We start from the raw sequence: 15408 nt of genomic DNA on the forward strand, positions 1-15408 counted from the left end.
GTTTATAATCTCAACTATTTTAGTACAATATTGATATCCTTTTCTATAGGCATATGTTACTCAGACCCAGATAAACAGCAAAAAGAAAAAATATATAAAAATATACAGGTAGTCCTCGACTTATAACCATTAATTTAATGATCATTCAAAATTACAACGGCACTGAAAAAAGCAACTTTTGAACATTTTTCACACTTAACAACCGTTGCAGCATCCCCACGATCACATGATCAAAATACGGGCGCAATGGTTCGCTTAACTGTGGCAAAAGGATTGTAAAAAGAGGCACAATTCTCTTAGCAACTGCCTTGCTTAACAACAAAAAAATTGGGGTTCAGTTGTGTTCGTAAGTCAAGAACTACTGTAGTTCTGGAAATAAGCAAACGTTGCTATCTTACGTTTTTCGCTCACCCTGAAGAAACAGCTTTGTTTTGCAGTCCCAGGGTCCTTCTTTCAGTGGTCAACAACTCTTAACAGTAAGATGAATGTTCAAATGGGGCGCTTGAGATTTCAGCAGCACTTCTGAACTAGCGGCCGTAGCTCCTCTTGAGTAAATACACAGGCTGATGGGCGTGACTCCTTAAAGACAAACCATCTGAATAAAGCTTTGCGCTGATGCCAGCTGATGCACCGTTGTCCTAACTAATTCTGCCTTTCCTTCTCCTTAAAGACATGACTATGGATGAAGTCCGAGAATTTGAAAGAGCAACTCAGGAAGCCACCAACAAGAAAATTGGAATCTTCCCTCCTGCGATATCCATCTCGAATATCTCCCTTCCCTCTTCGATCCGCAGTACTCCTTCTAGTGCTCCGTCTACACCTCTGTCCACAGACGCACCGGAATTCCTAGTGGTTCCCAAAGATCGTCTGCGGAAAAAGTCTGCCCCAGAAACGCTCACGCTGCCAGATCCAGATAAAAACCCTCTCTAAACCCAGCATGGCTTTCCCCCCCCCCCCCTTATGACAAGCTCTGACTGACAGAATATCATTTGCAAAGTTCACAGTAGTTGTTTGATTTAAACAAATATTATTGATCTGGAATCATGCGTTTCCCATTCCCCCCACACACACACACACACCCCATTCCCTTAGGCTTCCCCTGAAACTAGTTAGCTAAATGCATGCAAGGTCATAGTTCATGTGCTCTGATTCCCAAACTAAAGCTCTAAGCCATATGACAAATATTGCTATCAACCCAGAATGAAGTAGCTGGTTAAAAAAAAACAAACAAAAGCAGTCTCTTGTAGTGATGGCTGCAAACAGAAGATGTAGAATTGCAGTGTTGATGACTGGAGAGGTTTACAGGGATTTCATGAAGCTGGCGAGGACATCCCAAGAGAATGAGGTTCTCCTTAGCTACAGGTTCAGACGACATTTCTCTTTTCAAGCTGTTATATCTCCATTTCTGAAATCCTTTTTTACTCTCAGGCCGAATGCACCTTAAAGTAAACCTTGGAACTGCTGATTCACTGATCGACACTTGAATACCAATAGATTCAGATTCCTTTTTACAGAATACAACTCAGGATTTGGGTGTAGCTAATGCACACTCTTCAAAAATTAAAGAAACAACGTGTTCTAGCTTTGTCTTAAATTATAATCATTTTGAGACCCTGGAACTATTTGTATCTTGCACAAAAATTTGTAACTCCTTTTTATTCTGTGCTGTTGTGAAACTTTTCTGTGTTGATTTTGAAGAATGGGGACCTATTGCAGGAAGAAAAATGGAAACACAAACAAATAAAATAGGTTCCAAAGCCCAAGTGGGACAGATATATCCCATGAAAATTGAATTCATAATTCAATTCAGGTCTTCTGAGTTCTTATGAAATTAATGGAAGTCCAGATCGAAAACCCCATTAAAAAGAAGAAAAAGTCAGCCTGTTTTTTGCAAGTGTGAGTAGTCATTCTATGATTTGAAGTTTTGCTGAGGGTGTTCGTGCTGGCCTTTTAAAACAAAAGCAACAGATTATAGCATAAAATACGTTAGGCTTACTGTGTAGATTCTTTCTCTCATTTTAAAAACCCTGTATGTACGTGTGTGTCAGTGTGTCTCTGTGTGTGTCTACACGCACACATACATACATACATACATGATTTGTAGAATGAAATACACACACACGATTTTTAAAACCTTGCAGGTTTTTCTTTATTGATTTTATTCCTGGATCAGCCTTACAATGTATTCAATATATGTACACACACACACACACACACACAAAATACATTGTAAGGCTGAGCCATGAATAAAATTAAGAAAGAAAAACCTTGCGAGATCCAACTATTTCTTTTAAAATGATGCATCTACCAGTAAGTCTGCTATATCATGCTCAAGAGAGTGAGTGCATTGTCCCACAAGAGGTAGTTTTATTCAACTGTGCTCGTTATTATTACTTCCTTTGAATGCAGGTAGTCGTTGACTTCCAACCAGTTCCTTAGCGATTGTTCAGAGTTAGGACAGCCCACCTCTGGAATCTTGCAACCTGGCTGCAAAGTTCCAACAGCTACCACTGCAGTCACATGACCGCATTTCAGCCACTCAGCAACCAGCCCACATTTATGGGTTTTTGCAAATCCCACATTCTGTGACCACCTTTTATGACATTTTTGCCCCAAACTGGCATTTGCTTCTGGTTTTGGGCAAAACCTGCCTATTGGAAACAATTGGTTTGCTTAACAACCACTGCAGAAAAGGTCATAAAATCAGGTTGGTCATGTGGGTGACCATTGTATGACTGTCACAGTTTATGACCATAACGGGCAGCTCCGTTGCAGTTGTAAGTCAAAAACTACCTATGCAGACACCTGAATTGAAAATGGAAAGGAAAACATCGTGCACTGCTACAGTTGACAACTCATTAAGAAGCCTCTGTCTAGTGATCCTTGTTTAAGAGCAAAAAAAGTTATGTGGGAATCTTCTAAATCTTCTGACAGAAACAAAACAACTTGCCAGCTTCCTGAGCTCCTTCGATTGTATTCTTTTCCAACAATGAAGATAGAAGTGGGTGGGGGTTTTTTGGTACCTCAGAAAGCAGTTATTAGTTGCACCCTGCCATATAGTTTGGAAAGACAAAATATTGGCCTGCTAATTGCATCACCCTTCTGTCTCAGGAATCCAAGATACTTCCCCATATACAATTTAGAACACTTGGCGTCTGTTCCTTTCTTTACAATTCATTCAGAATTGTAAATTAAGTAAATTTAGTAAAATAAGTCATTAGGTAGCCACGTCTAAATTAGAATCATTTGTGAAAGTGTCATAAACATATAGCGACAGTACAAGGGGAATATAGAAATATATATCCAGATCTCAGGGGGGATAAAGATAACTTTGAATAATAAAAAATTTCTAGTAAGCACGGCAGCATGAATTTTCATACGAAAAAGTGTAGCAGACTTAAATCTCCAATTAACTCTCAAGTGACTTCTTACTTAAATTGTACATACCAAGGGAACTGTTGTTTAGGTTTTAGTCATAGAAAGGTAGAGTGGGAGAATAGAATGCGCTATGTGCATTTGAAAACTCAAAATTTGTAGTAGCTCTAATTCTGTATTTAATCCCCCCATCATTTAGCTTCATGCCTTTTCCCAGGTATTACTCAAGATATCTTTTACTGTCTTGCTCAGCATTCTGACGTTCTGTGTGACATTTGTTAATACATGTTTTCATTATTAGTATTATTATTACATTTCTATACATAAATGCACCCTGAGTTTGTGGCTTTAAATTAGCAGAAAATTATCATAATTTCTGTGATTTTAAGCCAAATGTTGCTTTCCCTGTATCTGCTGTTAGAATCTTGCACAAATCAATAAGCCAAGACATCAAATCCTTGTGCTGATTTATTTTAACTGTTTCACTTCTTCCTCAATACTTTGGCTTGGGAATAAGATCAGGTGTTTTATGCTTGTTAAAAGGCTGCATAGTACAAAAATGAAAGGTAATAGCATGCTATGGAAAAATAATGGACTTTTCTATGATACTTTCTGCTCTTAATGCTGCAGCAAGAATTATTTGTTCAACTTGTTGTGCTATTAAAATTGGGTGCTTAATGAATAGACAAAATTTGATTCTTCTGCATGTCTAAATGATGGCTGACACAATCCATGTGTCAACTTGCCTACTCTTTGCTTTTCCTATATTTCCTGGAATTAGGAAAAAAACAAATGGATGTTTCTTCAGCATATACACTCTCAGACACTTACGCTCTTCATAAATTCTTTTATGCTCTTTTCTCATATTCTGTTTTCCTTCCGTAAGTTTTGCCACTAGGGTAGTCAATTATTCAATTTACTTTTCTTTCTTGATTTTTGTCCTCTTTTTTTAAAAAAAAAAACATATTTCTGACACAAGAAGAACAACTAAATTAAATTTCCAGCATATTTTTGGTTGCACTAATGTGTCTTTTCCATGGGAAAAAAAAGTTTGGCTAAGTTGTATTGTTGACTTGTCTGATTTTTTGTACAGAATATGCTGTATATTTTTAGCAGTATGTTTTTTGTGAGGATCAGACCTGTGGATGTTTTATCTATTTGTTTTGTGGAACAAAGTGGCACTTTCAATAAAGTCTGGTGCAGCAAAACAAACTGAAGCCTGACTAGGCTTTTGTACCCTAGTCCTGTTCCCCTTTTTTCAATGAGAACATTTGATCATTGCTAAGAGAAAGGAGGACTATGTTCTGAAATTAATATATTGCTGGCTTTAAATTAAACTTTCCTATCAAAAAAGGGACTCCTGAAATTATCTGTTTCAAAACCTATCTATGACCTCCTAAGCAAAAGAATTAAAACTTTTTAAAAGTTTATTCATGAGAGTCTCAAGAAAGTTGCTCAAACTTTATTGTTGAAAACTGGTGTATTTTCATCAGTTATGCTTTCTATGTACATGAATCTTTAAAAATCCATGTGCATGGGCTAGAAATCTTCATGGGGTTATATTTGCTAAGAAAGTTTGCAACAAAAGTTGCTAAATGGCCATAAAATCAATTTGAGCCTAGCTGTTTTTCACGTATCAGTGGACATACCACAATTGATGTAAGTTTAGATCAATTATTTCATATTGAATGAGTAGAAACAGCCTCATCAGTTTTCAGGTAGACACTTCACAAGGTTGTTGTTGTGGGGAAAATAGGAGAAGGAATGAGTTATTACGTATGTTTGACACCTTGAATTATTTATAAAAATAATAAAGGTGGGATAATAAATAAATTACTGTTAAAGGGCCCAACTTAGGAATGATCTCATCTAGAATAAAAATGCTCTGGGCAATTTTTCTTACTGCAGATTTCTGTTTCATTGGCAGGGTTTAGGTTTTTTTCATGAATCTTTTAAAAACTTGGTTAATAGAAATGAAAATTGCTCTGCTGTTTTTATTTGAACGATAGTGTAGTCACACATAGGGCTGGATTCTAAGGTACCTCTCTGAGCAGAAAAGGTCAAAGCATGCTTAGCTGAGGGCCTATAGTCAAGCAAAATTCCTCTCATGCAACTACTTTGGGTTGGGATTTGCTGCACTGGAACTATAGAACATGGCTGCTGTTTAAAAGACATCCAATGTATGCACTTCACGGTAGTTAAATCATAAGATGGGGAGGGCTCATGAACTTGTCAGTAGGAATTCATTAATCACCATCATTCAGATTTCTGTTTTCATAAAGGCTTGAAGCTAAACTAATCCTGGGGAAGGGTCTTCTTGTTTGGACGGCATCGTCTTGGAATTGTCCATGTTTTTTTTTAAATGTTCCTTCTAGAAATAAGTTTTTTGTTTCATTTCTGTGACAATCTTTGTGACTTTGAGTGCTGTGTATAATAGTGGGGTTTTCTGTTGTTTTGTTTGTTTGTTTTTGGTGGTAAGGTTAGTGTAATGAAGGAAGGACCAAATGCTCCAAGTTACACAATACAGGACATGAATAGAAGAATCTGAATCTCATGGTTTCCATACGTACATAATTTTTGCTTTTTCAGTTATTTATTATTATTTGTAAAACTGCCTTTTCTTACATTCTGTTGTAAATAAACTACAATCAATCTTCTTTCCAAGACTGCCTTGCTTCATTTCTGAATTCATGTAATGACAAAATGCCCATCTTGCCGTATTTAAGGCTTTACCTCTTCAGCTCTAATTCATGGGATCAAAATATCTAGGATAATACCAAATGAACCCAACATTAGAACATTCTCTGGTGGAAAAAGGATGTGTCTTTAAATGATGGATAACAAGATAGTAGAGTTTCCACTGGAAGACATGGTGGACTTTTGTTGCCAAACCAACGAATTGTTTTTGAATACCTCAAAAACCAACAAACGCTCAAGCTTTCATCAAGAGTTTACTGGAATGAGTGCCATATCAATTATAAATAAATAGCTTCATCAGATGTATGCCAAAATGAATTTGGATCAGGTCAGGCCAGTTTTTAAGGTACAAGAACATTATTTTTGTTTGTGTAAACAAAAATTTCATGGTAATGGAAGTGTTGGAATAGGTCTAAAGCCAGGCTGAAGTTCATTCTCAGCCATGGAAGCTCCCTAAGAGAATTTGGTCAGCCACTCTCAACCCAATCTATCATAGCATTGTTGGTTGTGGAGAAAATCTGGGGAGGCAATGTATGACTTTCTTTCTTTCTTTCTTTCTTTCTTTCTTTCTTTCTTTCTTTCTTTCTCTTTCTTTCTTTCCCTCCCTCTCTCCCTCCCTCCCTCCCTCCCTTTCTTTTTTCCTTTTCTTTCTTATAAATTTATAAAATATTTTTGAAAAATATAATATTCATACATTTGTAAAATAAAGTGATTCCCATGTCATTATGGTTATATAATAGATAGCAGTTGCCAAAAAGTTGTCACATTCTGAGTATAAGATCTAGGCAGCTGGGAGGCTTTCTATAATGTTCTGTATGTATAATTAATGGGATTCAGAGATGAAGACATGGGGTTAATTCTGCAGTCAGTTAAGGCTAAAGTCATAAAGAATGACTTTGTAGGATGACTTGTTTCAGTTTCATTTGTAATGTAAATCAAATGACTGAGAATGTAAGATCTTTGATCCCTTTGTTATTGAGTAGTCCAGAAATAAGGACTTTTTCACTGCAAGCTTTTTAGTGTGTTTTTTAATTTAAAATGCAAAGTCCTGAACTTAGAATTTTCTGCATAGAAGGAATGTGCTGGGTCACTGCACTCTAATGTTTGTGTCAGGAAATCCTTTTTTGTGGTTTATAATTTACAATTTCTTCCCTCCGGTTTCTTTTTTGCATAGAATACACTGTTTACATAAATTTTCATTTTGCTCTATGAGTTCATGGTGACCTAACCCTAACCTTAAGTGGAATTTTCCTCCAATGGGATTTTCCCATGTATTTTACCAGGAAACATAGGGTAGGCTACAAAAGTAAGTGCCCTCCTAAGCATACCCAAGCACTCTGAGTTTGTTGGCGAAGTCCATTTTGCTGTATGAGTTCATGGTGACCTAACCCTAACCTGTAGTTTAATTTTCCTCCAATGGGATTTTCCCATGAAAGAGAGATAGGGCAGTCTAGAAAAGTCAGTGCCTTGCTAACCATACCCAAGCACTCCGAATTTGTTGGCAGTGTGCATTTTGCTTTCCAAGTTCATGGTGACCTAAACCTAACCCTAAGCCAGTGATGGCGAACCTTTTAGGGACTGAGTCCCGAATCTGCAACCCAAAACCCACTTATGTATTGTCAGGTGCCAGGTGGGTGGGGCACACTGGGTGGGTGTGGCCCATTTGGTGGGTGTGCAGTATTAGGGGGCATGGCTTCGATGGTAACGGCAGACTGGGTGGGACTAAAAATATCAATCAATTCCAACTTTGCGAGATATTTTTTTCCCCGCGAGTTGAAATTGATTGATTGAACCTTTTTTTTTCTGCACACAGTGGTGGAAGCCTGAAGCGAAAAGGTTTTATAAAAACCAGGTGAAGGCGTAGGACTGGGGCAACAATGCGCGTACCCACAGAGAGGGCTCTGTGTGCCACCTGTGGCACGCGTGCCATAGGTTCGCCACCACGGCCCTAAGTCCATGGTGGCGAACCTATGGGACGCGTGCCACAGGTGGCATGCAGAGTCCTCTCTGTGGGCACGCCTGCTGTTGCCCCAGTCGTAGGGCTTCAGCTGGCTTTTATAAAAAAATTTTGCTTTAGGTCTCCACCATCGTGTGCAAAAAAAAAAAAAGATTCAATCAATTTCAACTTCTCGCGGGGAAAAAAAATCTCTCAAAGTTGGAATTAATTGTTTGAACTTTTTAGTCCTACCCAGTCTGCCATTACCACCACAGCCACAGCCACCCAATGGGCCTCACCCATCAGTGAGCTACGCCCACTTGGCACCGGACAATACATAAGTGGGGTTTGGGTCACAGTTTTGGCATTCAGTCTCTAAAAGGTTCGCCATCATTGCTTCTAGGAATTATTTTTCTGTACCTTTTGGTTCCTAGTATACCAAGACCAGATCTCTTTGTTCTGAAGGGGTATAAAAGGTGGAAGACATCTTTCCTGGTTGCTGCCTTCATCTCTCTACCAGCCACGAAGAGAGATGTGGCCACCCAACTCTATTTTGATCAGAATAAAAGTTGTTTGCTTGCTGAAACCTCGGCTCAGGAGTTTCTTTTGGCTCTTTTAAATTCCTGAGTAACACTGGGGCAATTGTGAGGCTAAGTGCAAAACCTTACAGTAATATAATAGTAATAGTGCTTAAAGCACCAGGCTAGGAAGCAGGAGTCCATGAATTCTAGTCTCATCTTAGCCATAAAAGCCAGCTGGGTGACCTTGGAGCAGTCATTCTCTCTCTCTCAGCTCAACTCACCTCACAGGGTGGTTGTTGGAAGGAAAATAGGAGAAGGAATATTAGGCATTTTATAGTTGCCTTGGTAATAATAATAATAATAATAATAATAATAATAATAATAATAATAATAATAATAATAATAATAATAATAATAATAATAATTTTATTTATATACCGCCCTTCTCCCGAAGGACTCAGGGCGGTGAACAGGGCAAATGTATAAAAATACAAAAATACAAAAGTTAAAAGGAATTAAACATAATGCCCAAGGTAAAAACAGTAAATACAAATATTAAGAACAATAAAAACCCAACCCATCCCCCATCAGGCCAAGCCGGCTTGTTCAAATAAATGCGTTTTCAGATCGCGTCGGAAGGAGCGAAGGTCGGGCGCCATCCGGAGCTCAACCGGCAACCGATTCCATAAATCCGGGGCGCCCACAGAGAAGGACCTCCCCCTGGGGGCCACCAAACGACATTCACTGATCGGTGGCACCCTGAGGAGGCCCTCTCTGTGGGAACGCACAGGGTGGAGGGAAGTTGATGCCGGCAGCAGGTGCTCCCTAAGGTACTCCGGACCCATGCCATGTAGGGCCTTGAACACCATTACCAGTACCTTGAATCTCACCCGGAAGACAACTGGGAGCCAGTGCAGCTCATGGAGCAGAGGTGTAACATGGGAGTATCGGGAGACTCCCAACACAACTCTCGCGGCTGCATTCTGTACCAGTTGGAGCCTCCGAGTGGTCCTCAAGGGCAGCCCCATGTAGAGAGCGTTGCAGTAGTCCAAACGAGAGGTCACGAGCGCATGAGTGACCGTACACAGGGCATCCCGGTCTAGATAGGGCCGCAACTGGCGCACCAGGCGAACTTGGGCGAAGGCCCCCCTAGTCACGGCCACCATGTGATCTTCCAAAGTAAGCCGTGAATCTAGAAGGACTCCCAAGTTGCGAGCCCTATCTACGGGGGGTAATAGCTCACCCCCCATAGAAAGAGATGGGATATTCTGAATATCCCGGGATGCCGGGATGCACAGCCACTCAGTCTTGTCGGGGTTGAGTTTAAGTCTGTTCCTCCCCATCCAGACCCGAACCGCTTCCAGGCAACGGGACATCACGTCGAGGGCATCACTGGGGTATAGATAAATAAAATAAATAAAGCTATGCATATTGTCTAAAACAGGGCTTTTCACCCTTTGTACCACTTTTAGGATAAGGCAATGTCCGAGTACCACCAGTTGCCCAGCCAGGTGTCAAAAACTTGACCAAAAAAAAAGGAAAAAATAATAAAGTACAGGTAGTCCTTGTCTTACAACAATTTGTTTAGTGACTATTCGAAGTTACAACGGCACTGAAAAAAATGACTTATGACCATTTTTCACTCTTATGACTGTTGCAGCATCCTCAGGGTCATGTGATTTACATTTGGATGCTTGGCAACTGATTCATACTTATGACGGTCAGTGTTCCAGGGTCATGTGATCACCTTTTGCAACTTTTTGACAAGCGAAGTCTATGGCTGCGGGGGGGGGGGGAGCTCATCACTCAGGTTGCAGGGTGCCTGTGAGGGGGGAATCCATGGGTCTCTGGTGGAGGGTGATAGGACTGGGGTGGGTGCCCTCCCTCTCTCCCATTGTCCCTTCCTTCCTTCTTTCCTTCCTTGTCCCTTCCTCCTTCCCTCCCTCCCTTCCATTGTCCCTCCCTCCCTCCCTCCCTCCCTCAGGTTGCAGGGTGCCTGTGTGTGGGGGGGAAATCCGTGGGTCTCTGGCAGACGTGGGTGGGACTGGGGTGGGTGCCCTCCTTCCCTCCCTCTCTCCCATTGTCCCTTCCTTCCTTCCTTCCTTTCTTCCCTCCCTCTTTGTCCCTGCCTTTTGCAAGCAGGAAATCTTGCACAGGAATTGAAGCCGGGGATTTCTCCGCCACACAAACACACACTCTCTTTCCCTGGCTTGCCCCACATCTGGGGTTTCCTCATTTCTTCCTCCCTCCCTCCCTTTCCTTCTTTCCTTCCCTCTTTGTCCCTTCCTTCCTCCCGCTGGGAGCTCTCTGTGGACTGGAGCCCGTCGGCGGAGGTGGGGGCCAGCCGTACGGAGTCTCCAGCTGAACAGCTGCCCTGGATGCAGCCTCCCAAGCGCATGGTGGGTCAGCATGATGCTGTGCGCCCGGGAGGCAGCATCCAGGACAGCCGATCAGCTGGAGACTCCGTACGGCTGGCCCTGATCTCCGCCGACGGGCTCCAGTGTTTTGAAAAAGCTGCATTTTTACTTATTTTTTTATTTCTAGGTGCTTGTTGGTTACTTTGCCTCCAGTGGCCAAAAATAATTTGACCAACTTTGCGGACAATACCATCCCAACTCGAAGGAAGTCCTGAAGCAGCCCAACCACTCCACCTCTCCAAAACAGCAAGGGGATGTCACTGCTCCCTCCCCTCCCCTCCCCCACAGATGTAGGTTCATCTTTTGCACTTTTGGCACGGAATGCTACAGAGTTCAAGCAAACCTTCTCAGCCCCGCGTGGAAAGAGCAAGACCCAAAAGGAAATTCTGAAGGCAAAGCGGGCGCTTGCTCCCCACCCCTCGGAGCGCTTTCCTCTTTGTATTTATTTTGGGAAATTAAGCTGCATCCCGGGGGGAGAAAGGCATCGACGGCAGTTACAGGGTGTTCGGCTGGCGCTTAAGCCGAACTGGGAACAGTTCTCTTTCTCATCCATCCTCTCCCATTAGTTCTTCCCCTCCACCACTTACTTACAATCAACGGCAGGGAGCAGGTGGTGAAAAGGGCGGTCCTGTGCGCCAGCAGGACCAACTGGCCCAGCTCCTCGGTGAGCCCAGAGGAAGGGACTCTGCAAGGCGTGGCTGCGCCCTGTGAGTCAATTAGGTGGGTCCTGCGCGGGGGCTGCCAGCGCGCCATCCGATGCCCGGACAGTACTGCACATTGCTGCTGAAGCACAGGAATGGCAGGGCGCAGAAGAGGCAGGGCACCGATTTCTCCCCCCACCCACTCTTTCCTTGGCTTGTCCCACATTCGCAAAGTTGGTCAAATTATTTTTGGCCACTGAAGGCAGAGTAACCAACAAGCACCTAGAAATATAAAAAAAATGCTTCTCTACTAAAAATGCAGCGTTTTCACCAAAACACTGGAGCCTGTCGGTGGAGGTCAGGGCCGGCCATACAGGGCTGTGAGGGGTATCGCAAGCTTGCGGGGGGGGAGAGGAAAAGAAGATGGAAGAGGCCTCAACAGAGAGAGAGAGAGAGAAAGAAAGAGAGAGAGAGAGAGAGAAGGGGGAAAAGAAGGAGGGGGCGGTTGTGCCGAGGGAGTGGATGGCTCTGTCCCCTTGCTTCTGAAGTAAGAAGAGGAGGGGAAGGACAACACGGATCCCGCACAAGAAGAGTTCAATCCGGTTGCTGCACAATGAGTCCCTGGGGAGGGCGGGGCCTCGCTCTGCACCTGCGCTCTTCGCGCACCCTCGGCAGGGTTCCTGCAGGGCAGGTCACCACCAAGCAGCATGTTTTCTGGCAGCAAGTGGTGGGAAGGAGCAGAGGGGGGGAGGCGGGGGGAGGAAGGCGACGGCATACCAACAGCCAGTTGCTCACGTACCACCAGTTGTATGCGTACCACCAGTTGAAAAGCCCTGGTCTAAAATGCATAATATTTCTTTCACTGCTACTTCCTCCAGACTTCAGACTTTTGAAACATGCTCTTCCTGAAAATGATTAACTTATTTGTATTTCCTGTTTAGCCTCTCTCCTATGGATGCCAAAAGATCTGCACAACATTCTTGACAATAAATAACAGTTATCCATGAAATAGCGTTATTAAAAATAACCCTAGCGGGCAAAACCAGACATGGTTGCAATTTAAATATTAATCACCATATTAATTACTTAAACCTGAGCTCAACAAGTATCGTATGTAACATATGATGTAATAAAGTTGAAACCTTTGCACACATATGAGTGGGACTTTCTTTTGGTTTCACAGAAATATATTACTGTTGCCCCTCAAATATATTACTGTTGCCTTGGTGGAGCAGTGGGCTAATGCCTCCTTAAGTAACACCTGCTGCCTGCAATTAGTGCAGGTTCGCGTCCTACCAGGCTCAAGGTTGACTCAGCCTTCCATCCTTCCGAGGTAGGTAAAATGAGGACCCAGATTGTTGGGGGCAATTAAGCTGACTTTGTAATAATGCCGCTTGGGGGGTGTATGAAAGCCCTAATAAGCAGGCATATACATAGAATGAAGGCTACTGCTAAGCTTGTAAGCCGCCCTGAGTCTTCGGAGAAGGGCGGGATATAAATGGGATTAAAAAAAAAATTAGGAAGAATGCCAAAGTCTAAAGGATGCTATTCCTGGAGCCTGGAAAGATAGCGAGTATGTACCCCAAGCATATAAAACAACTATATTAACAGCTGAAATGCTACACATTTGTTTGCAACTTGGGTAAATACACCCAGGAACAACATCTAGTGTTTGGGCCACTTTCACACACAGCAGGCTTTTGTGTCACTTCAAAAGCAGCTTAAGAGATGAGTCCATTTATTTTGGGATCATATACAATGTATTTGAAAGTGTATTAAAAGCATTTTAAACAAACAGGTGGCCCTATGGAGTTTACATATAGACTGTCAGTTTCCCTGTTTATAGGAAATCATGCTTTCAGGTCTGGAGCTTTCAAGGATAAGAATGGCTTGATGTGTTTGCAATTCCTCACCATAGAAACTACTGTAATTTTTTGCACACAACCAGGCAAACACACACAAGTTGAAATAAAGTCAGGGATAAATATGTAGGTGTAGTGTTAAGGTTCTGGCCCAGAAACCAGGAGACTGAATGCTAATCCTGCCTTAAATATGAAAGTCAGCTGGGTGACTGGGCCAGTCACCATCTCTCAGCCCAACCCACTTCACAGGGTTGTTGTTGTGGGGAAAACAGGAGGAAGCAGTATTAGGTATGTTCACCGCCTTCAGTTATTTATCAATTAATAAAGTCAGAATAAAAATATGTGTGCATACAAGCAAGTTACCTATTTTTGGTTTTCTATGTAGTGGGATGAGAAGATTTTTGTTACTGCAGTATTTGCAGCAACTCAGAGCAAGCCAGTGATCCTGGATTTTGGCATTTCAAGGGTGGCAGATATGAAGACAGATGGGAATAATCTTAATTGGCTTTGCAGGAACTGGAGTGGAAACAATGGTAGCTTAGAAACCCGCTTTGTGGCTGCTTTTATTTCCAAATCAGGAATTAACTGTCAGTTAACAAAAACATGCAGCATTCTGCCTGAATCATAATTTAATGTATGGTCTGGAGTTGGTAAACCTAATCTCACTGTGGTTATTGTACCATGTGAAATACACCATGGGGAAATTCCCAAATAAGCAACACACATAGAATAAAGCATGTAAACCGCAGTTCTCATAATCTGTTGCTGAATTCATTAAAAAAAAATCAAGAACCTGGTAGCATCTTTTCCAACTAATACATTTCATTTAAAAAAAAAGCTTTCCTGAGAAAACAGTTCACTTCATGAATTGCATAAAATAGCTAAACTGATACGGGATTTAAACTGGGATGATGCAGAGGGACGAGAAAAGACTATCGGTTAGCAAGTTATGCAGATGCAGGTTACATGTGAGACAAATGATAAATTAGCTAATTGTAATGGGTTAAAAAATCCCATTGTGTTTGTTGAGACATTTTGAGAAACTTAATTATGTATTCAGCATTTCTTGTGGATTGTATAGGTAAAGTTTCTTTTTTTCATAAATGGTTATTTTGTAATGGAATATCCTAGGCTAGGGGCTTAAACTGCTCGGATACTACTTCATCTTAGTACGAGACTGTGTGTGCTTTCCAATCAGGTTTGATTCCTGGTGACTGCCTGGACTGCAGTTCTATTGGTAAGATTGCAGACTGGTACCCCCTCACCTCTTTCCGAGGGCTGAGAGCGTGTGATTGACCCAAAGTCCCCAGCTGGCTTTGTGCCTAAGGTGGGAATAGAAATCCCGGTCTGGTCTCCTGGTTTCTAGCCAGGTGTTTTTAACCACCACTAGAAGTGTCCAACCTTGGTAGTTTTAAGACTTGTGGACTTCAGCTTCCAGAGTTCCCAGCCAGCCACGCTGAATTGCTGGCTGGGAAATTTTGGGAGTTGAAGTCCATAAGCCTTAAAAGTTTCCAAGAACACCTCTGCTGACTAAACCAAACTGGCTCTCTCGATAGCAAACTACTGTCCATTAATTCTTTTGCACGAAGTTTGCTGTTTGCGCTACATAAAATCAGCAGGCCACTGTTGGCAAATGATGGCATGTGCCACATAAGACGATGATGCCACTCTAAATTCTACGTACCAAAATACTGAAAAAACACAATAAGCTACAGTAAACCAAGGTAACAAATTTCCATTGCCAGCTTCAGACAGTGAGTAGATTCTCTAATGACTGCATCACACACACATTTTTTTATTTTAATCCCATTTATATCCCGCCCTTCTCCGAAGACTCAGGGCGGCTTACACAAACCAATGTGCTTAATAGCCTTCATTCTATGTATATGCCTGCTTATTAGGGGTTTCGCCCCCTCCCCCCAAGTGGCATTATTACAAAGTCAGCTTATTGCCCCCCAC

General features: G+C 42.0%; 1 protein-coding gene across 1 annotated transcript in view; it reads left to right on the forward strand.

Annotated features, from left to right (window-relative positions):
- Window positions 1-6032, forward strand: part of PITPNC1 (phosphatidylinositol transfer protein cytoplasmic 1) — a 186977-nt gene extending 180945 nt beyond the window's left edge. The window contains exon 9 of the mRNA XM_083355468.1: window positions 671-6032. Coding sequence (XP_083211594.1) covers window positions 671-930 — 260 coding nt within the window. The 3' untranslated portion in view covers window positions 931-6032. The remainder of the gene's footprint in view (window positions 1-670) is intronic.
- Window positions 6033-15408: the final 9376 nt, after the last annotated feature.

Source organism: Vipera ursinii (genome assembly GCF_947247035.1).
Source record: "Vipera ursinii genome assembly, chromosome: 2".
In the NCBI taxonomy this organism is placed as follows: Eukaryota; Metazoa; Chordata; class Lepidosauria; order Squamata; family Viperidae; genus Vipera; species Vipera ursinii.